At 42.8% G+C, this 21,764-nt stretch overlaps 1 protein-coding gene across 3 annotated transcripts in view; it reads left to right on the forward strand.

Moving 5' to 3' along the window:
• Window positions 1-21,055, forward strand: part of scaper (S-phase cyclin A-associated protein in the ER) — a 58,544-nt gene extending 37,489 nt beyond the window's left edge. For all 3 annotated transcript variants that reach the window (XM_062390283.1, XM_062390285.1, XM_062390284.1), the window contains 8 exons: window positions 4,519-4,642; window positions 6,211-6,437; window positions 8,078-8,233; window positions 10,359-10,593; window positions 11,845-11,994; window positions 17,788-17,979; window positions 18,896-18,944; window positions 19,226-21,055. In XM_062390283.1, coding sequence (XP_062246267.1) covers window positions 4,519-4,642; window positions 6,211-6,437; window positions 8,078-8,233; window positions 10,359-10,593; window positions 11,845-11,994; window positions 17,788-17,979; window positions 18,896-18,944; window positions 19,226-19,323 — 1,231 coding nt within the window. In that variant the 3' untranslated portion in view covers window positions 19,324-21,055. The remainder of the gene's footprint in view (window positions 1-4,518; window positions 4,643-6,210; window positions 6,438-8,077; window positions 8,234-10,358; window positions 10,594-11,844; window positions 11,995-17,787; window positions 17,980-18,895; window positions 18,945-19,225) is intronic.
• The last annotated feature ends 709 nt before the right edge of the window (window positions 21,056-21,764 follow it).

Below are 21,764 nucleotides of genomic sequence, written 5' to 3' on the forward strand. Positions count from 1 at the left end.
GCTTAGAATCCTTATTATGAAGTTGAAGCAGTTCTGGCTCAAACTCTTTTAACTAGTGAGGACAATCAAGTAAAGGGCACAACTTTTTGAGTTTTAATTTTGTGTGAATGGAAGAATCTTTTTCACTTAAAACCTACAGCTGTTTAAAAATAAATCTCAAGGTTTAGTTTGTCCTGTGGCTTCTGTTTTCCAATAGGGGTCAGTGGAGAGAAGAGAGGAACAAAGACTGTTACAGCTTTCAAATCTTCCTTTAGCAAAAGTCTCCTGCATGGTCGTAGCTTTCAGAGACCAGAGACATTCATATTTGAGTTGCACAAAATCCACTTAAATCCGTTAATACAGTTCGCTGGTTTTCAAAAGGCAGAGCAATGAAGAAAGTAACTCATCGTTACCTTCATGTGTTAACCCAATTTGTATTTCGACTTCAGTCTCACATGACCTGGTGTATCCTGTGAACTCAGATCTGTTACCACTGGTTTTATTTCAGGATGTTTTCCACCATTTGAAGGTGTGTGTGTGTGTGTGTGTGTGTGTGTGTGTGTGTGTGTGTGTGTGTGTGTGTGTGTGTGTGTGTGTGTGTGTGTGTGTGTGTGTGTGTGTGTGTGTGTGTGTGTGTGTGTGTGTGTGTGTGTGTGTGTGTGTGTGTGTGTGTGTGTGTGTGTGTGTGTGTGTGTGTGTGTGTGTGTGTGTGTGTGTGTGTGTGTGTGTGTGTGTGTGTGTGGTCATGCTCCTGTGCATGATGGTGTGTGACGGCTCATCAGATTTCCCCCCCTCCTCATACCTGGCCACTGTGGCACGACAGCCAGTAGAGTAGATGTCTTAGAAGCACTCAGGGTATCAGAGAGATCAACAGCAGAATCAAATTAAATGTCATTTAGATAGCAGTGAATGAAGGGTTTGTTTGACAGAACAAGGAAATGGATTTGCTCCTCACCTTTTATTTTGGCTTAGGATTCTTTTTCTTCCCCTGGACACAAATTTACCCTGTTTAGGAGGCAGGGACTCAACCTGATCTGGAAGTTGGTCCGATTTCTGCAGCGTCGCTCCAGTCAGGCTTGACTGTGCACATAGGAAACGAACAGAGAGGGCGAGAAATGTGAGCCTCAGGTTGAGGAGCTCCGATCTAGGGCCTGATAACTCAAGGCAGTGACAAAAAGCATAAAGAGTCTTTTACATGTGTGTCCTGTTGTCAGCTCAAATGAGAGTTTGCAACTTACTACAATTAATGGCTTTATGCAGAAGGATGGTCAAAATCGATTATATATCTCTCTTACTCCTTGTTTGCAGAAGTCCAGAAATTTTTTTAGCCACAAACCGTCTTTCCTCATATTGTTTTTAGTCTTAATTTTCTGGTGTTACAAGCTTTAATGTAGAAGTGATATGCATCCCCGACACCCCCACCCCCACCTCCAAAGCCTCAACCTTATTGTGTGTTAGCCTGTTGGCCACCCAGGCAGAGACCCAGAGGGCTGAAAGGTGGCGAGACAGGATCAGGTGTGCTCCGTCCCTCTGCCTCTTGGGCTCATTTCTCTTTGGATTTGAATGGCTTTACAAGTAAAATGGTATTCCCTGGCTGTGTGAGGTTAAGCTGTGTAGTGGAGGTGTGCAGATTACATCGCTCATTATTTGCCTCCCACTTTCTTTCTCAATTTCACTTCTTTTTTTTTTTTTTCAACTTGGCGTCAGCGCCCACTTGTAAGTCCACCAGCTAAAACTCATGACAATAGTTTAATGCTTTTATGTTCAAAGCAGCCAGGTTCCTAAAGTGACAGTGCAGCAGGTGGGTGGAGATAGATGGCGGCTGTGGTCATTTTAGGAATATGTGAAGTACTATCTGTGTAATATAATAAGAAGAGCCCTATAATGGTGTAGGTGGAAGAATGCTGCCTGTTTGGATGGAGGGGGCACGTCAAACCCTGCAACATTTTTGTGCAACCTGAGACAAGCTGGCATGGCACTTCACTAAATTGTTCTGCAAAATCTTTGACTGGAGCTGTCATTGAGGGGCATTGAGACAGAGAGATTCCCAGAGAGGGCGGACTATCAGGTGTCATGCTCATCAGGCTCAATTAGGTGGGAGGAAACCAAAGACAGATCACTGTGACGGTTCATTGTATGAGCCGGTGTCGGGGCATAACTCAAACATGTCTTTTTACAGGCTCCTCATTTGTTCAGAGATGACCAAAGACAAGCCTGATTAGCTGCATTACAAAGCAATTGCATGGCCATTATATGAGCAGTTGACTGAGTCGATTTGTGAAGCCACAGGGCCACATCTGTCCTGCCAAATGATTTAATTAGAGTATGATAGTCAGGATTGTGGGGAATAGATTTTAGATAAACAAATTTGCATTTCTCTAGTTATACTATCAGGTATGAAGCATTAAATATATGGAAAAGACATATGCATGCATATTTTCATTACACTTTGGGGTTCTAATTCAAAATACTAGAAACCTAAATATGGAACACTTTTAAACAGCCAAATAATTGGAGAAAAACCACATGAATAAAGATATATTTGGGTTAAGGTATATTTGACCCTTAAGGGAAACAGTCCCTAAAATCACTGTATTATTTACCGAACATAAACTTTATTTGAAAAGTTTAACAAGGGTCAAACGTTTCCAACACAGTCTGACACATAAACTTTGCCTAGTGTCATCATAACCTCAACAACGTTGGTGTTTATTGTGAAGCCTGAATAAAGCATAACTTTGCCAAAAGGTATGACTACGGTCAGTTTTCAAGATTTTAAATATTAAATTAATCTCGTGACCACATAATTTGTATTGTCATCGCTCAGTGGTTGACTTTTGTTTCAGTGTGTCCTCTTAACCATATATTTTCACATGTTTCTGTCAAACGAACACGAGCATGGTTTCATGAACTCTACGATGAAGTCAAAGGTTTTGAATGACCTCTCCAGATTCTCTCATCTCAAAGTTCAGACTTCTTCATTCCTTTTCTAAAGCAACGATTAAATATCCCGTTACACACAGTTAAGGATTTGCATGGCCGAATTCCAAGAAGCTTTTCTGAATGCACTGGTGATGCTATTGCGTCTGAGATTTATTTATTTAATTCATGCATGAAAAGTTTGGCTGGAGGAGTGCACCAGATCTTAGTTGTCATAGGTATAATCAACAGGGACATGATCTTAAACACCACAATGGTGACTTAAGTCACCTAAACTAACTCTTGTCCTTTGCAGGAATGTACATGGCAGCTGCCACTGTTAGAATTTCATAAGCTGCTTGAAGCATGTAATTATACAGTAGTATTTGAGAGCAGGTATTTGAGTTGTCGTGTTAGTATTTGCATAGAAGCTGATCCTTGTCTCATGTTCGCTGGGGAATCACACAAAGTTTAGTTTGGTTAGGGTCTCGTGTTACTTCACCTCTTCAGTGCACTTAAGCATTATGGTTACACTTTTTATACCATCTTTATGCTTTAATATAATTACTGTCAATATCGCTGGCACACAGCGATAAGCAAAGAAAGCTCATTTCATGATATATATTTTTTCTAAAGTGCTCCGTTTCTGTTTTCAAGTTGACGGAAGTAAGATTTGATGTCGGATTTGGACACTTTCCCATCGGACTAAATGCAGTGCTTCTCACATTAACACCACATTCCATGTCTGACAGCTTTACACTGCAATGTCAATAATGATACGCCAAAACGACTGATCCGCCCACGAGCGAAACGCAAAGCAAAAACTCGAGGAAGTTATTGACAGACTCGGGTCCGCCTCAGGCTAATCTATTTTCCTTTACCACGCCAGCATGGTTTGACGGAAAACGCACAGCAGATGTGAAGGTTTCGGTAGATATCAAAATGTTTACCAGTTGAAATAAACATGGCCTACTTTAGGCACTGGAGAGGCGGATTCCTTTCTTCCAACGAGTAGATAGGACACGCCATTCCGCCAATGGCTAAAATATACAGTTGTCAAAAAATATTAACTGATGAAACGGGGGTGAGGGGGAGTAGCAGTCACAGCAGAACGACTGGTCAGTTATCTGAAGCATTAATCTTCTCTGGGGCTTGTTTTAGAGCAGACATAATACAGAGGCACGCTGTGGCTGCTGCCTGGCGGCTGTGACGAGCTGCTGAGAGGAACAGTTTTATCTCTCCAGCGGAAATGCTGCAGCATGTCAGCCAAGATGGGGCTGAGATTGTGTTCAGCTTCTCTGAAGGTGTCTCTAGTGAGGGGAGTCTCCGCATAAGTAGCTGATATGAGTGTTTTTATTCCCCCAAACAGTTTCCTTGCTCGCGCTGTCGGTGAGATACTCTTTTGACTCGTAAAGAAAAACTGCACCCTTAAGGAACCACAAATACAGAAGAGTGTGTTTGGTTTCCTGATGACTGCAGATAGTCCTGTCAGTGCCCGGGGCTACACATTTACATCGCACTCAAAGTGTTCCTGTGATGAGTTGCTAGCGGGGAGTATCAGCATGACTTGAGGTGTTTTGAAACGTGTGATTAATAATGCTTTTTCCGTCTTTCTGTTAGATCTCTCTGTGCTGCTGTAAATACCTACTACCTGGCCTGTTCCGGTTGCCCCACCAACTGCTCCTACGTGCTCTTCAGCAACAAGATCGCGCTTCTCATGGACCTGCTGCTGCATCAGCTCACAGTAAGTCTGTGCACCTCAACACATGAACAAGACCTAATTTGGCATCACAAACAAAATACTTTAAATCATGCAATGAGTCATTTTTTTCAGTTTGTGTTTGTGGCATTGTCTGAATTTGTATAGTATTGTAAATGTAGAGATGCTTAATGTGTTTGCATACAAAGAGCTCAAAGTGTGTGTCTCGTAACACATTTCCTTTTCATTACGTTTTTCGTTGTATATTGCTCTGACCACAAAAAATGCCTGGTCTTTTTTACTGAGGTTTGTTCCTGTCGCATTGTTAATGAAAGACAGAGCAAGATACGTACTCTAACTAACAAACCATTGCTCAAGCCCTCCACGATGCGTCCCGACTGAGGGGAATGTGAGAGCGCAGTCGGGCAGGCCGGCTGCACTGTGGCGACATGTCAGCCTATATCCTTCAGCACTCTGTAAGGAGGACTGTAAACATCAGCCCACTCCAAACATCTGAAGGTGGCGGCTCGCTGGGGCCGCCTGCACTCACAACACAGACGGGACAAGGCACAGGCACAGGGCTGTGGTACATGCATGAACTCTTCTGGGGCTTCCTTCTCCAGGGCCGAGTTCCAATCCAAAGCAGTCATATTTCCTTAGGGCGCACAGGGAGAGGTTAGCCCCGTATGTTTCAGTTTATATAAAACATATCCCAGCAGCTGCTCTGCTGACTGACATATCCAACAGCACTGCAGGAGACAAACTAACTGTTCCCCATGTGTGCAATGCAGATTAAGAATTGGACTCCACAAACCCATGCTCCTGCACACCCCTCTTTGATGAGCTGTGATTTTAAATTACGACCATTAACTTCTACATGTGCTTGTCTGTGTTCTGGTATGCGTGTGCTATGAGCAGTTGGGTAGAGCAGTGGGGGTAGTGCAGCCTCATGACCATGTCCACTTTTAATTAGATTTGTGGAGAATGTCGGTGGATTTACCTATGCTGTCAGCGTTCACCCCAACCATTAGACCAAATGAGAGGGTTTTACTTACACTGCTGCAGCACTTTATTTTAAACACAGGCATATGCTTGTGTATTTCATGATGTTTGTCTTGAAATGTGAATAAGGAAATTGCACTTCTAATTGTCTAATTCTTTAGTAGCATATTTATTTCAGCCTTCATCTTGTCAAAACGCAGCTTGTTACTTGTTTGCACACTATTTTTTTCCTGTGTCAGAATCCTTTACTTTAAACCATAATTGTAGTCATTGTATATCACAACGATTCCACTAGTTTGTGGCTGAAAACATTTAAATAATGAATTCAAATTGTAAAAGAAGAATGTAGGAAAAGCCCTCTTGTAGCTCTGTGTTAATTAAATGACGTATAATGTGTATGCTAAAAGTTGCAATTGCTCTGTTTTGGTTTATCTCTCTGCACTTGTAGATATTTTGTCTAAAGGCATTTTAGCTATTGTCAGATTTCTTCAGCAGTTTGTCAGGGACCTAGTCAGTGACCCTAGTGATGAAAATAACCCAGGTTTATGAATTGCTCAAAAGGTAGGCAGTCTGTGTTGTTCTTAGTTCTGATTTTTTATTTTTTGGTCCAGCTCCATGTCCCAGATGAGGACAAATCCATTTTCGGACGCAGTGTGAACAAACAGGTCTTTGAGGGTTTGACGACAGGCCTGCTACAGACCATTGCTACCATCCTTGGCTCCCTGTGGCCGCATCTCTCCGAGTCTGGACAAGGCGAAACCCCATTGATTTCCTCCCCGGATGCCAAAGTCAAGTCTCCCACAGAGTCCTTCAACACTCGCTCACAAGACCTCATCAGGTACCATTTCCTTCCAGTGCTCCTCTCACATTGCTTCTCCTCCTAATATATGCCACCTCTCTTTTTCATCTCACAACCTTTTAACTTCCTCTAGCACATCCCTCCTCCACTCCTCTTCACCGGGTTGAGATTTGGTGAACCTCTGACTTCCTAGACAGCGCGCCCTATGTAAAGAATAGGCTGACAAAATGTCAGATCCCTTGGACATGGTCCAACTGGTGTCTTGTTAGAATGGGAGTTGTGTGAGAATGACGGTGTATGCTGGCATCCTTCCAGATTGCACTTTTTTTCCACACATTTAGTGCCACATTTCAAGTTCAGTTCTGGAGGTGGTGGGTGGGGGGGTACAAAGTAGCATAAACAAAGAGCACTTCCAAAGCTTTGAAAGGTCCCCTTGAACCTGGTGTTTGAGCTCGCCATGTGGGTCTGAGCTGTAGGAGTCGGTGCTGTGTTGCAGAAATGTGGGCTGTGAGGAAAGGCAGGCCCGGCCTGATGGAGCTCTTGTGGAAGAGTGCAGTCTTTTCCACCATCCCTCCCACAAGCCATGATTCATCCGGACGGAGCAGCTGCACAGGCCCACCACTCTCATCCACTGACCCAGTCGTAACCCTGGAGACAGGGGAGGGCCTGAGAAAAATGGTATCGTCAGGCTGGTAATCCCAAGTACGGGCTCAAGATTTACCTCAACTGCCTTGTATAATGTATATGCCAGTGAAGAAGGACAAAAGATCAAAACATTTTCAGCTTTTGCAACACCCTCCCATTTTACAATCCCATATATCACACAGAAAGGAGTTCACCATTTCCTCTCCTCTCATTACCAGTTTCCCAGTTCGGCTTTCAGTGCTTTTAGTCCCCCATCCTTGTCATGAATGTTTTCTATCCATGCTCAAAATGATGATGCAAAATGGGGTAAGTTCGACCACCAGGCCGGTTGTCAACTAGCGTGCAGGCATTTAACAGAGCAGTCAGTGTGAAGACAGATCCTTTCAACCACAGTAAAGCTGTAGAAGAGGATCAAGTCAAAACAATGGGACTCGGTTCAAGTGTCAGATGACCTGCAGTGGCGGGTCGAAAACGCTCATAATCACCTGTTTTCAGAGGATGAGGACTCTGAGTGACAGTTCTAACAAAAAAAGCTATTTGCAAGAAGCAAAGAGTCGGGACAGTCATAAGATGAAGAACAGTGACCACATCAGTGACTTGTAAGCCCTTTTTCATAGGCTGTTTGTGCCTGAGCTGAGCCCGGAGGTGCAGGCACACCTGAGCTGCGAGAAGACGGTCCCAGGTCAGCAGACTGTCAAGGGCCTAGAGCTGGTTTGGCACAGGGTCCAAAAAAAGCCCTCTAATGACACTATTAGCAGTGATTTGTGACTGAAAGAGTACAGGCAACATGATCATGAGACCTGTCATTGGCAAAGACAAATTGGAGATATCACAGTAAGCAGGGGGTGGAGGGCTGAGGTGAGGTATCCGCTTTCAGCTGCAGTGCTGTGGAAGTAGGCACAGTAAAGGCCTTTGTTTGCCACTGTGAGATGAGATTTTTACAAATGAAGTCACCTGTGGTAAATATGTTAATCCTTCCTGGGGAAAAAATGTAATTAACCACTGCATGTTTCTGTCACATGTGTTTCTTGCAGCTACGTAGTAAACATGGGTCTGATTGACAAGCTGTACGGGTGCTTCCTGTCGATCCAGGGTCCTGTCGACGAGCACCCCAAGATGTCTGCTTTCCTCCAGCAGGCGTCGGCTCTGCTGCACAGCATGTGTAAGCTGCGTTTTGTCGTAACAGCACGGTGAGCACATCTCTTAAATTATACACCTTTTCAAATATCTGTGATCTCTTGATCGTCCCTTCGACAACACACACATACCTCTCTCTTTCTGCATCCAATGACAGAGCTTCAGTCACTATCAGTTCTCAAATGTCACAAGGATCCATAAAGAAGGGCTCGCGGTTGCTCAAACAAAGACTCTGGTTCCTCTGCAATCAGCCGGCAGGTCGTTTCCTCCAGCCAGGCTAAGCTGTCGTTACTGCACATAGAGATAGGTATCTACTTGACCCAGCGCTCTGTCACTCACCATAAACCTTAGCCTGCAGCAGGGGGGAAGCCCACCCATGTGTGCTACGGTGACCTCCACTAAGAGAGGTTCAGTGGCGCCGCTGACAGAGGCTAAGCACACAGACACGCCGAGGGACATCAACACCCCAATTCCTCACCTAAAAAGATAATAAATATTGACTATGGTAGCAGGCCCCGATATGCTTTTATGTCACGCATTACAATAAAAAGCTCCACGGGAATAGCCATGTATACATTTAATTCTTAATGCTGAATCTAAGTAGCGATTAAGCCGTAAAAACCTCGCTTCTTAACGCCTCATCACTCCAACACCTCGTCATTCGATTTTTCAGTTTCACCCACTGCTCTGCTGAACCGTACCAGCTGCAAGGTGCTTCAGTAGCAATGACCAGCTGCTTCTCACCAGCGTGATGGAAGACGGCTACTGTGTTTGTCACTGAATATCTGTGAGAAAACAATCTGTCCCATCACGCAGATTTAATGACACCATGGTCAACGCCGCAGCCAATGAGCTGCGTTCTGCCAAGATTCTCTGTGTGTCGTGTATAAGAATTCTCAATGCGCCTGCAGAATATTTTGACCATACCAGTTGCTCTGTCAGGGGATTATAATGGCATTAGGAGGCTGTGTTCTTGTCGAGCAGCATATTTCACGCAGGGCCTGTTGGCTAACATCAAGTATCGGCATGCACTGTAGCCTCCATCCAGAGGTCACGCACCCTCCATTCTAAAGGGCTGCAAATCATAGCTCGTGCTGCTGTGGTAGTCTTAAATTATCCGTTCATACTCGCTCACCATTTTCACCAGTCTTCTGCATTGTGACCTCAAAGACCTGATAATATTATTGATTTATTTGCATTTTCTCTGGCGCTTAATTTTTTGTAGGTCAGAAAATGCAGCAATGATTAATATGTTTTCACATCAAAAAGTGTTTGGTCTTTTAATTTTTTTTTACAGATTTGATGTGTCATCTAAATGTCCATATTTTTCATGAAATCATAAAAATGTTTAAGTCTCCTGCCCTAATGCCAGACAAGTTGGTTTGATTTGACTTTTCTTGGTACTGTCAAGCTGGTACCTCCTCTTTTCGAACCAGCATTATCCACGACTTTGTTGTTAAATGGGAACCACAAAGAAAGGATGATGTTACCAATCCCTTTAACCAGCAGGGTCGCATCTTGTTGGAGCCAAACAAACACCTTGAATCCTCTCAGGCGGGCTTTGATTCAATGTGCCCAGGCGCTCAGCACCTTGTCAGGCAGCTCAACACAATCTGCCAGCTTTGAGTCGGTGCCATGAACTTCACGTCATGGCTTTACTATGTTTACTGTAGCGGTGGAGTGGGAGAGGAAGAGACTATCTTGAAGGTTCCACTCTTCATCTGCAACCACAGATGATGGCGGTGGGTTTCACCAGTTCAGTCAGATAGTGGAACATATTGGAGAATCCTTGCAGGCAAAGAAGACAAAGCTTATTTCATAAGTAAAAGAGAAGCACATGAAGAGCATAAGATGAACTTAAGAGCAGCTGTAGTCCAACATGTAACAGATTTTGAACTTAGGGCTCTTCCACCCACGGCAGTAAGTTAAGTCAGGGAGTACCGCAGCGCTAACAGGGTATATCTCTTATCTAAAGGGAAAGTTATCGCTTTTGTCTGGTAAATAAATCTATGAGCTGCTGAGCTTCAGACTGTGACGTCCCTACGAAAGAATTGTCCAATTTTCATTTAATTTTTTTACTGCTTGACATCAGCAGGGGGTCACAAAGATAATATTTGTTAATGTTAATTTCCTCATATTTTTGCTCACCATTCATTCCCCATCTCTCTTGCTTCCCAGTGCTCCAAGTATATTTGACAACAAACGTCAGGACCCGACCGGACTGACGGCCTTGTTGCAGTCGACAGACCTGGTGGGAGTGGTGCACACGCTGTATTGTATCCTTCTGCACAGCTTCTCACCAGAGTCTGCTTCCCAGAGTCAGGAGCCCTACGGCCCAGGGGTCATCCAGGTGGCTTTGCAAGGCATCCGCTTCCTCAACAGTTTTGCCCTGCTTGACCTATCTGCCTTCCAGGTATTCATCATAAACCCCAAAATATCATCTATTTACACTGCAGTGTTTGCGCATTGGTGACAGAAGATTATAACTTTTTTTGTATTCTTTATCTAATCTATGTTTCAGCATGGTTTCTGAATTGCCATTCTCAGTACTTACGCTGAAAACCTAATACTATTTGCTATTTTAGGGACAAGTCTAATATAACAAATTGGAAGACTATCATAAAAAGCATTCTCCCTGGCTTCAGTAAATCAGTATACATAATCAGATGAATGCATGTTCCTTTTGTTAGGAGCCATTAGAAGAGGAGTTACTCTCCTCAGGACAAAGCTGACCTGTGGACATAAACACAGGTGCCCTCTGACCTCAGGTCAGCTGTTGGGGTTGAATAGATCCTGATGGGTCAGCCGTTAGGACGAAGCGTGGGTGATTAGCTCAGTACGCCGGGGCTGTACATTACCCAACCCCGAGGAGGAGAGGGCAGCAGCTTCACAGTGCTAAGTCACCGCGTGGACCGTATGGCACGAGAGCAAGCGTTAATTATTTTAATGTCTTTCAGTAATTACTTTGAAGCAGGTTCCTGTCGCTGACCTGCCACACTCGGTCAACTCAAAACAGCTGGAAATGAAAGGGTTTCCCTGCTGGAGTTTTATGAACATTTTAAATAATGTTTCTTTTTTGGCCGTGAGTTGTAATCACCTTGTGTTTCACATTACCTCACAGCACAGACCTAATACTTATTGTAGCGGGTGGATGATCGGAATTCAGGCCGTAAATTCACCATTTGCCACGTCAGGGAACTTTGCAGTATAGACAAGCTGCATCGAAATGTTTGCATTTATTCTTAAATAACATTTAGCTTTTTGCTTAGTTTGACAGCTGCTTACATAGTTCCTCCTAACTACACTGCCTGTATGTGTAGATCTGATGCTTGAACATAATGCACAGCCTCTCAGGTGCTGTGTTTATGGATGTTACAATGCTAACACACCCAAACTTCCAGTGCAGTTGTGATGATCTTATGGTGCTCTGTCACCCTGACGTGTTTAATAAATACTGTCTGGGAGCCGCCTTCAGCATCTCATCTCTGAGCGGAATTTGGGTGTTTTATGGTGGGACCGTGCTTGAATTGCTTACACTGTTACACCATGCATGTTCCCACCAGCAAAACTTATAACTTTTTTATTATTGTTGAAATCATAATGTATGATTAATGGTTATTTTACAGTGGAACACACTAAAATGCTTTTGTTTGTGACTTGCCAGTCTGTTCTTGGAGCTGAGGGCCTGTCTCTGGCTTTCCGGCACATTGTCAGCTCCTTGCTCTGGTACTGCTCCCAGCATTCCTCTGAAGAGCTGCTGCATGAAGTCATCACCTGTGTGGGATACTTCACCGTCAACCATCCTGACAACCAGGTAAAGCAGCTTCAACCTCGTGCTGACTGCACAAAAATATTACCCAATTTATTTAGCACTTCTTAGCATTGATATAAATAAATGTGTGTGTGTGTATATATATATATATATATATATAAATATTTATTTTTTAAATATTTACAGTCATGATTTATAATTATTTTTTATCAGTTTTATTTGTTATTAATTGGTATAAATATTTGAATTTAACAGTATGTAAATTGCCATAAGTTATGACAACTTCCAATCAATCATATTACCAAAAAAGCTAAGTTTAATTTGTCTTAATTTATGAAGCCAACAGAAAGTGTTTAAAAGGTGCTCAGAAATTATATAGGCAAAAAATGAATAAATAATCACAACTTTGCCATCACCAAAATAAAATTGTCTACAATATTTTCAACAACTCCAGTTGATGATAGCGAATGGCTTGCTTTATCAGACCGACAGTCCAATACATTTTCAATTTATTATCATTTAACTCAGAAAAGCATCTGAGGCCTCAGACAAAATTTAAAAAAATATTGATTAATAATTTAATTAGAGCTGATCACTGTTGTGTTACGTTGTGTCAAACTACTTATCATCTAATTGTTGCTCCTCGAGTTGCATTCAATGTTTTCCATTATAAAAAAGCTGTCTGGATCGGGGCAGTATCACCTTTCTTTTGTTATGCTCATCTATTATTTGTCAGAAAAGGGGTGTAGTTCTGTAATCGTAACAGAAAGCACCTGTTTAAAGATTCATGCCGCGGCACCTTCCTGCGTTTGGTCCGTGTGTCGTCTTTTGTCCCACAGAGTGACACATTGTTCCCTCCTGCTAAAGCAGGGGCTGCGTGCTCTCCCCAGTGTTACAACTACTTAGGGGGCTCTATTGAAGTGAGCAGGATGTGATGGAGCAGACCTGGCTGCTGTGTAATTGGCTGTCATGCATGGCCCGTCTACCGGGCCTCTGATTAGCCATGCTACAGTTGGCTGGGCTTTGATTGTGTTAAACCTGACCCACACACACAGCAGCCACAGCTTCATCCTCAAACCTCTGATATGTCATGTAAGTGTGCAGAGTCGCAGCCAGACCCTATCACAACAATTTATGGGCTGATTACTTATTCTAATTTTCTTGATTTTTTTTTTTACTTCTAATTAAAGTTTCCTCATCCCCTCTATGGTACTTAAGCTTCCCTCTCTGCTCCTATCCAATTTAATTATTTTGATGTACAGAATTAGCATTTGTTGGTCATTGTAGATCCAATTTGCATATTAAATTGAATAATTAAATGAGGACCGATGATTAAATAAAGTGGATGACAGATTTGTCTTTGTACAACTACAGTGGCAGTAAAAACTGAAGCCACGATTGACTAAAAAACATTTGCCTCTTGCTAATTTGATGCAAAATCTGTCTGTCCTCCACAACCTGGGTTCTGCCAAAACGAATATTTAGAGAAAAGCTTAACTTGCTTTTGGGTTTGAAAATCTAATTTAGAAGTTAACGAAAATCACATTTGAGTATAGATTGTCAGGAAACAAGATCCCACACAAAGTTGATCTTTGCCAGTGGTCCGGTTCCTGGAACGCGTCCATTCAGCTCTGCTCCAAGATGGACGGCGTTAAGGGGAATATTTAGAGCAGCTTGAGCTTTTCTCAAGCTAATGTAAGCATTGGCAGAACACAAAAGCATCCCGAGCCGAGGCTTGTGCGGCTGATTCACTGTCGGCACTTCAGCTTTTGTTTTTTTAATATATATATATACATACAAACATATATATTTATAATATATGAGAAGCCTGAAAAGGGGCCTCTCATAAAAAGTAGAGCTTTGAAACTGCACCATACGCTGTGATGTATTCCCTTTGCTCTGAACACATTAATAATTCACCTAATGACACAAAAAGCTATTGGGAGAGTGACATATGTAGACTTGTGTGTTCGTCAACTGTCTCTGGTCGTGAAAGCCACTGAGCCATGTAGCCATATGTTTCATTGTCTGCTGGGTGCGCCAGTAGTAACGTCTTCACAGACACACGAACACACACACACACACACACACACAAATACACTGAACAAATAAAACCTACTGTATAACTTGACATTTAACTGTGCTGCCTTTTTCCGGCAGGAGCCATGTCCCAGTAATCTCCTTGTCTTTTAGATCCAGTGATTCATTTGTGATTCATCCGCAGCGATGATCTGCTGAATCTTTGAACTGACGGAGCTGTAATTTCAAACTGTTGACACGTTAACCCGCCTGATTTCCACTTGCCTTTCAAAGAGACACAAGCAATTTCAAGAGTGCGGAAATCTTAAGAAAACTGCAGCTCTTCCTTGTGTACATGGAAAACGGCCACACACACACACCAGCCGAGTGAGCTATATGTATATACACTTAGAAACGGGTGTAATTTCAGGTAGCGTATTGACCCTTTTCCCTGCACTGGCTCCTGATATTACCTCTGTGATTAAGTTTCATAAATTGTTTTCTTTATGCCATCTCATGAGCTTTGTGTTGCCTCTGGACGGAACATCCCACTCACACATCTCCAGAGCCCAGCCTTATCTGTGGGGGTCGTTCCTCTTCTTCCTCTTCTCTACGAGGGCGTTTCCTCTGCCCTGCAGGCCCATGCCGAGCTTTGGGCCTGTAATTCCTGTTAACCTGATGTTGAAACGCTCCCTTCAGCAGTCCATTACTGCCAAGACAACCGAGCTGCTCACTGCCTGCAGGGTAAGTGCAGCTCGTGCAGACCGTAGGGAGCCAGCGCTGGGGAATGCACACTCTGTATCACCCAGCAGAGTAAACAGAGGCAGAGAGATGCAGACAGACGCACTCGGCGCTGACTGGCAGGAGAGGGCCTGATTGTTAGCTCGGTAGATGATTTACACTCCGCTTCAAGGGTGAACGCAGGTCCAACGCACTCAAATTGAAGCCGAGGAAACTTTTAGCCGTTCAGAGCTTTTCAGTGAGCAGTTTCCATTTGTCTGCGCTGTTGTCAGGTTAGTTTCGGTGTTATCTGCAGTACGATCTGGGATGGAATGACAGTGTAAGCTCACAGAGATAAATAAAGAGTTATTAAGTTTTATTGTGTAAACAGCCGGTTTTATTAGGTTGTAAGACAACCAACCATTACCTTTTTTAAAAGTCAAGTTGGAGTGTCGATGTCAATGTCTGCTTCGCAAGCATCCAGTTGTCCAGAGGCAATTTGCACATGTCTCAATGAGCCATTGTAAATGTTGTAAAGAAGCACTAAACCGTTTGTTTGGCTTACTTTGCTTTGTGGTGTCTGCTGAGCTGTTTCTCTTATCAGTGAAGCAGACCTACTGTGATGGATCTGGTTTATATTGTGGATGGATGGAGTGTCTGATGTATGACCCTGCTCTGATGCTGCTTATTCCAGAGGTGTTGGATCTGTCTAGACACTAGAGTGCATGGAAACGCCTCTACACAATCAAGATTATGTAATATCAAGATAAATTAATATCTTACTTCATTAATTAAATCTTAACATTTCTGCCTCATCCTCATGCTTGCAGTCTATTTATGCTCTTTGAGATTCTTTATTGCACGGCTGGATGACGACTTTTTCTTCCTCTGTTTCCCAAATCTGTTTTAACTTTAGTTTAGAACACAGTGTTTTCCCAGGAATTAGTTTGCGTTTCAAGACATTAACTTTACACACTCTTTGTCGTAATTGTGGACAGTGAGGATGTTATGCAATGGAGGCACCATAAAACCTCTGCACCGTTTTAAAAACACCAGGGCTCTGAACTTAAGGGAGAACAGAACAGCTAAGACACTTGAGCTTTTACAGGGTCTGTCTTATACACGGGCCAGATGTATGTGTTCAGATGCTTGTTGTTAGTTTTATGATGTCAGGCTTTGAGCTGCAGATACTTCAGCTGGAAGGGGAGACGTAACACTGCGGCGTAATCTCTGGTTGGAACCCGTTTCGGGCTCTGGTGTTGATCCTCACCTGGTCGAGGCGTGGAGAGTTGGCCGGGGCGACTCTTTTGTTACCTCCAGACTCTTGCTGCCACCAGGCTTTGTTTTATGTCCTCCTGCGTCGGCCACTTGAGAGTGGACAATTTGTTTAGGCAGCTGAAGATGGAACTGCGCGTAGTTGAGGATTATGAGATCGCTGGGTGATTTGTGGGTTGGATCTCCTCAGAGCCGCAGCTCAAACATCCAACACTCGCTATAGTGTTAAATTATGATGCCTCAACCATAAATGTCCCGGGTTAAAACTCATGAATGATTCTCTAGCTTTTGCAGAATCATGATTTTGGCTCTATAATCAATTCAGCTGCGTTAATTTATGACCCCCCTCCCTCCCCCATCGCCCGTTCATCTTTGGGCAGTGTTGCAACTGACATGATAAATATGATATTATAGGATTTAGTGGAAGGTAGCATGAAAATACTAAAAGACCATGCACGGAAAATAAGCAGCTCTACCTTGAAAACAACCAGAGCTCTCCCCTTTCCCCCTTCCTCCTGTGGATGACTTTGTCCAGTGAGTCCCACATTCCTCTGTGAAAAACACTCATTGAGTCAGTGTGGGGATTTTTGTTCGTCTGTACTGTTCCGCTCACACACTCACTGCATGTCTTTAAGACTATTACTATATTTCAATCAGCAGAGCAGAAATCATCCCGACACAAATTATCTCTGCTTCCCAGATCATCACGTTCATTTCTGCCTGACAAATGCGGCGCTCTCCACATTTGTAAGTATTTGTTATGTGTTACAGTCGAGTTCGTTTGATCTGTTCATATGGATTCTTTAAACAAGCGATGATGGGCGATGACGCTGCTTCGTGTCCCTTTGAACGCCGCTGTAGAGGGCAGCTCTGAGAAGCTTCACCTTGAACTGATAAAAGCAAAGAGTTATCGCTTTGTTTATCCTGCCGCTAAAACTTGGGAGTGCACTATCAAAGGGGAAGCGTATTAGAGAGCTTGTTTTTAAAATCTTGTAAATCTGGTTAATTTATGTCACTGTGACTTGGGGACCTCACCTTGCCCTTCTGGTTTGCATTGGCATTAAGCCCTCGGCTCGTAGAGTGTACCTGTAAAGCAGCGTTGTGGAGGTTTTTTTTTTTTTTACTTCTTAGCCACTGGTTCTCAGAGGCTATTTGGTCCTTCGCCCTCATTCCTCCGAGGCTCGGGGGAGTTGACCGAAGCATTAGGATGGGACCCCCGTCCTTTGCACGGGTCCCCTCTCTAATAAAACAAGGCTGCGAGTGATTTGGTTTTAATGCAGGTGGCCCGGATGTGACGCTGTGTGTGATTGACGGACTGTGATGGAGAGCAGGGGTGAAAAATACCATTAATGGTATTGCTCATTTCTTAGAGTGGGGGTGGCCTCACTGTTCACACGCCAGCCGGACCCCTGTTGTACTTTGAACACCCTCTGAACAGGACCATCCCTCCTGCACGGATTCTGTGATTCCGCTGGGTTGCTCAAAAGGGCTTAACGCAAACCTTGAAAGTGAAGTTGTCAACCGCTGATAACGACATCAGTTCACACTTCTAATTTTGTTCCTCTTGTGTTGCGGCAGCCCTGCCATTGCTGTTGGTACAAAGGAAGAACAAAACATCCCATCAATGTGTTTTATAGCCTGTAATTGTGTGGTGGGAGGCTGTGCCCCCCAGGTCTCCTCCTAATGGCTTTTTGTGTGTTGTTTTAGTGGCAGATTTACATGTGGGAGGGGCACAGGCCTGTGATTTACAACCAGCAGTGCCACTGACTGGCCGCCTGACTGGCTCAGTGACTGACTCGCCCTGCTCCCTGTGTGTTCCAGGTGATAGTGCAGTCTGGCTGCCAGCCCAGCGTGCTGCAGAAACTGTGTCAGCTGCCCTTCCAGTACTTCAGCCACCCGCGCCTCATCAAAGTGCTCTTCCCCTCCCTCATCTCGGCCTGCTACAACAACCCTCAGAACAAGGTCATCCTGCAGCAGGACATGAGCTGCGTGCTGCTGGCTACGTTCATTCAGGTAAACACAGGACCATGGACACACATATACTGTGTATTATAACACTTGTACATACTATAAATAAATAATTCTAGGATTTAATTATCAGGACCAAATTAACTGTTGTAGCCCAGAAAACGGATACAAATTTGTATACGAGTTGTGAAAAACAAAACAAAATGAAGGCAAAATATCCATTCTCTGAAACAACGAAAAGAATATTTTAATTGACAAAACCCAGATCATTATGCAGATCCACACCAAAGTTCACCTGTTCATAAATATAAGCAGTCTACATAGGCCTGATTTATAGAAATGTTTTTTTTTTTTTTTTTTTTTTTTTTTAATGTATGCCTCTAAATAAAACTCAAACTCAATAAATTTCTGTCAAAACTCATCTTTGACAGGTGATGAACGATCGTTCACCCTGTTCAGTTTTTTTTTTACAAACATAAACAGCTTCCTTCACAGTGGATTTACCTGCCACTGCTTCAGCTCCCAGTAAACAGCCTGTCTCCTTCATCTTCCTCTAACAACCCGCCCCTCACCGCTCTGCAGCCACCACTGTTTAGACACCGATTAACTTCCATTCAAAGGGAGACGAGCTATTGTCATTTCTTTCAAACAAAGCAATAATGCATGGCGTCTTGCCCGGCTGCCCTCATTGTTGAGTTAACCTCAGGAGCATTCCTGGGACTGAGACAATTTCCTCCGGGATGGTTTGATTTCATTTGTTATTCTAAAGAAATTAAGTTTAATCAGAAAAGATTTTGATTTAAATGTCTTGACATTAATATTGCTTAGAGTTTATTTAAAAAAAATTTAGCTGGAAGCAAAATTTAAATAAGGCAAATGAAATTGTAAGCACACACAGCGTTTCAAATATCCGCAGTTTACTGTAAGAGTTGAAATTAATGTTTCTTTTTAATTCCCCTAGGATTGTGCTGCAAATGAGAATGTGTCAGACAACAAGACAAAGCCAGCAGGTATGTAATTCACATTTCTGTAATGCCATAACTAACTAACCCTAACCCATAAAATTGTAGGGATTGTATAATTTTTTACGATATTTTAATGGTTTATAAAATGGGTTGAATCATAATAAATTGAAATATAGTTTCTCCAATCAACCCCATTAGTATTTATAATTTTTTGAGGAATGTTTATTTTTTTTGTTAAATTCAAAATAATTTCTTTCTTTTAAAAGATAGAAAATTTGTGTTGAATACGCAGGATGACGTCAATTTTGTTTTCTCTGTGTGCAAAGTGTCCCAGCTGCTGGATTACTGCGAGTTGTCCAACCGCTTTCCACAAGATCAGTGGGACTCGGCGCTGCAGTTCTTCCTCAAGAAGCAGGAGGAGTGATGACCACTGGGTTCGCACAGTGTAACTACTACAAGAGAGACTGAGATCAGAGCGGGCTTGAATTTTCATTTTCTGACTTAGATGTTCTTATAAGTTCTTCAGTCAATGACAAATACTAAGATGTGAAGTTTTTTCCCATGTGGGTTCATCGGTTTCTGTTCTGTTCTTTGAAGTCAGATTGGTATGTAAAAGAAATTTGCACAAGATGTCTTATTTGTATTATGCGATTAAAACACACACTGTTTTCCATGTTACCTTTAAACGAACGTGTTTCTTAATGCTTCCGCGCCGGCGATATTATGTTTTAGTAAGGAGACGTAACAAGTTTTCATTGAGAAGATTTATTTTGGGTTTTTTAAGGATTTGTGTTGAATACGCAGGATTACGTCAATTTAGTTTTCTGTCCGTGCAAAGTGTCCCAGCTGCTGGATTACTGTGAGTTGTCCAACCGCTTTCCACAAGATCAGTGGGACTGGACGCTGCAGGTCTTCCTCAAGAAGCAGGGTGAGTGATGACCACTGTCCTCAGTGTGGACACGCACAGTGTAAACACTACGAAAAAGACTGAGATGTGGACGTGTTTGAATTTTAGTTTTCTGACTCAGTCTACACATGGGGGGTAAATTATATGTTCTTCAGACTGACAAATACTACGATTGTGAAGTCTTCTTTCATGCTGGTTGTTTTTATTTCTTTGAAGTCGGATTGATTTGTAAGAGGAATTTGCACAAAATGTCTTGTTTGTATTTTGCGATTAAAACACACTAGTTTTCCATGTAACTTCTAAACAAACGTGTTTTTTTATGCCTCGGCGACAGACAGTGGTCGGAGCCATTTTGTTTTCAGGTTGTCCGTCCCATGCCCATGAACGGGACATCTCAACAATGCATTGAGGGAATGTCTTCAAATTTAATACAAACATTCACTGAATCTCAAAGATTAACTGATAAAATTGTGATGGTCAAGGTCACAGTGACAGTTCATATGTGGCCCAGGACGCCTTCGTGTTCCCGCTGTTAAAACAGTTTTGACACATCCGAATGTGGCCTGAATGGATTGGAACGCTATCTGATCAAAGTGCGTTCCCTCCTGAACTTAAAGCTCCAATTATGAACAAATCACAGAAACCCAATGTTAAAACCGGGTGTGTACAGGGTCATAGACTCAAAGATGAACTGGTTAGATTTTGGTGGCCGAAGGTTCAAAGGTCAAGGTCATGCAGATATTGGGGGGAAGGGTGTGCATCACCAAGCAGAGCTTACAGGCTCCTGGGCGTCACTGGTGCGCGCAACATGAAAGCATCAGTTGAGCTGCACGATGGCTGTGGATCAGGAGGGACAACAAACTGTGGGCTGATGCTTCTTGGACACAGGCCCGGGAACTAATCACTCCCGGTCCGGTAACCTGGGCGAGGGTGTCTGACGTTGAAAGACCCGATGACCCCAGGTACCGTCACTGAAGATGTGTCCAAGTGCGTCACAAGATGTATGTTAATACCGTGTGAAATTATTGTGTTTGTCTCAGTTTTTTATGTGAATGAGCAGAATGTTTTCTTTTGTCAGTTTTAAGTTGATTGACCTGATATACATTTGTATGTTCTGTTCAGAGTCACCTAAAATTAATATAATATTTTGAGTTATTTACATTTCTGTATAAAATATACTGATGTTGCTGTATACTGGTTTATAATTTTTATTACGTGCAAATTAAACAACTTTAAAGTTAAACCATGACCCGAACCTCTGCTTCTGCTCTTTTTTGACTTGTATTTCCAGTTTGATCCTCATTAACTTTACATGTTTAAGACATGACTATGGGTTGAAACATTACTTCAAATGGTAGAAAACAAATCCCTCTACTGAATCTCAAACTCCTGTAAATAATATGTTTAAACAAAACTGATGTTCTCGCAACACCTTGAAGGAAATATAATTTTCAGATGCAGACAAATATTTTTTAGCATATGCGTTTTAAGGGCGCCATCTCTCCCTGTGCACGGGCCGGTGCTCATCATTGGAGGCTTATTAGTCTAAATTGAGAATAAGGTGGTAAAGTTTAAAATGTAATATTGCCCAACATTAGATCATCATCATAGCTGGATTACTTCAGCACATAATGAAAATCAACATGCACATTTAGACGCAGCATAAAAGCCTGTGTGTTGATTTGGGGCTTTAGCCTCATTTATACCAATCACTGTCTATTAACTGTCATTATTCTTTAATTAACATTTCTGTAAATATCAGGTTGCCTCTGCTGTGTCTCCTGTCCACCCTTTTAAAAGATTCAGTGCGGGAGCGTGACTTAAAGACTTAACAGGATTTGGATTCTCAGCGAGCCTCCGGTTTCCTTCCACTGATAAAAAACGATCCCTCCCCAACAAATTGTTGAGGTGTAGAGTGTCAGTCCAGGCTTGACCTTTGACCCGTGTGCTCCCTTGTC

This window comes from Platichthys flesus, chromosome 6, assembly GCF_949316205.1.
Source record: "Platichthys flesus chromosome 6, fPlaFle2.1, whole genome shotgun sequence".
NCBI classification, from domain to species: Eukaryota; Metazoa; Chordata; class Actinopteri; order Pleuronectiformes; family Pleuronectidae; genus Platichthys; species Platichthys flesus.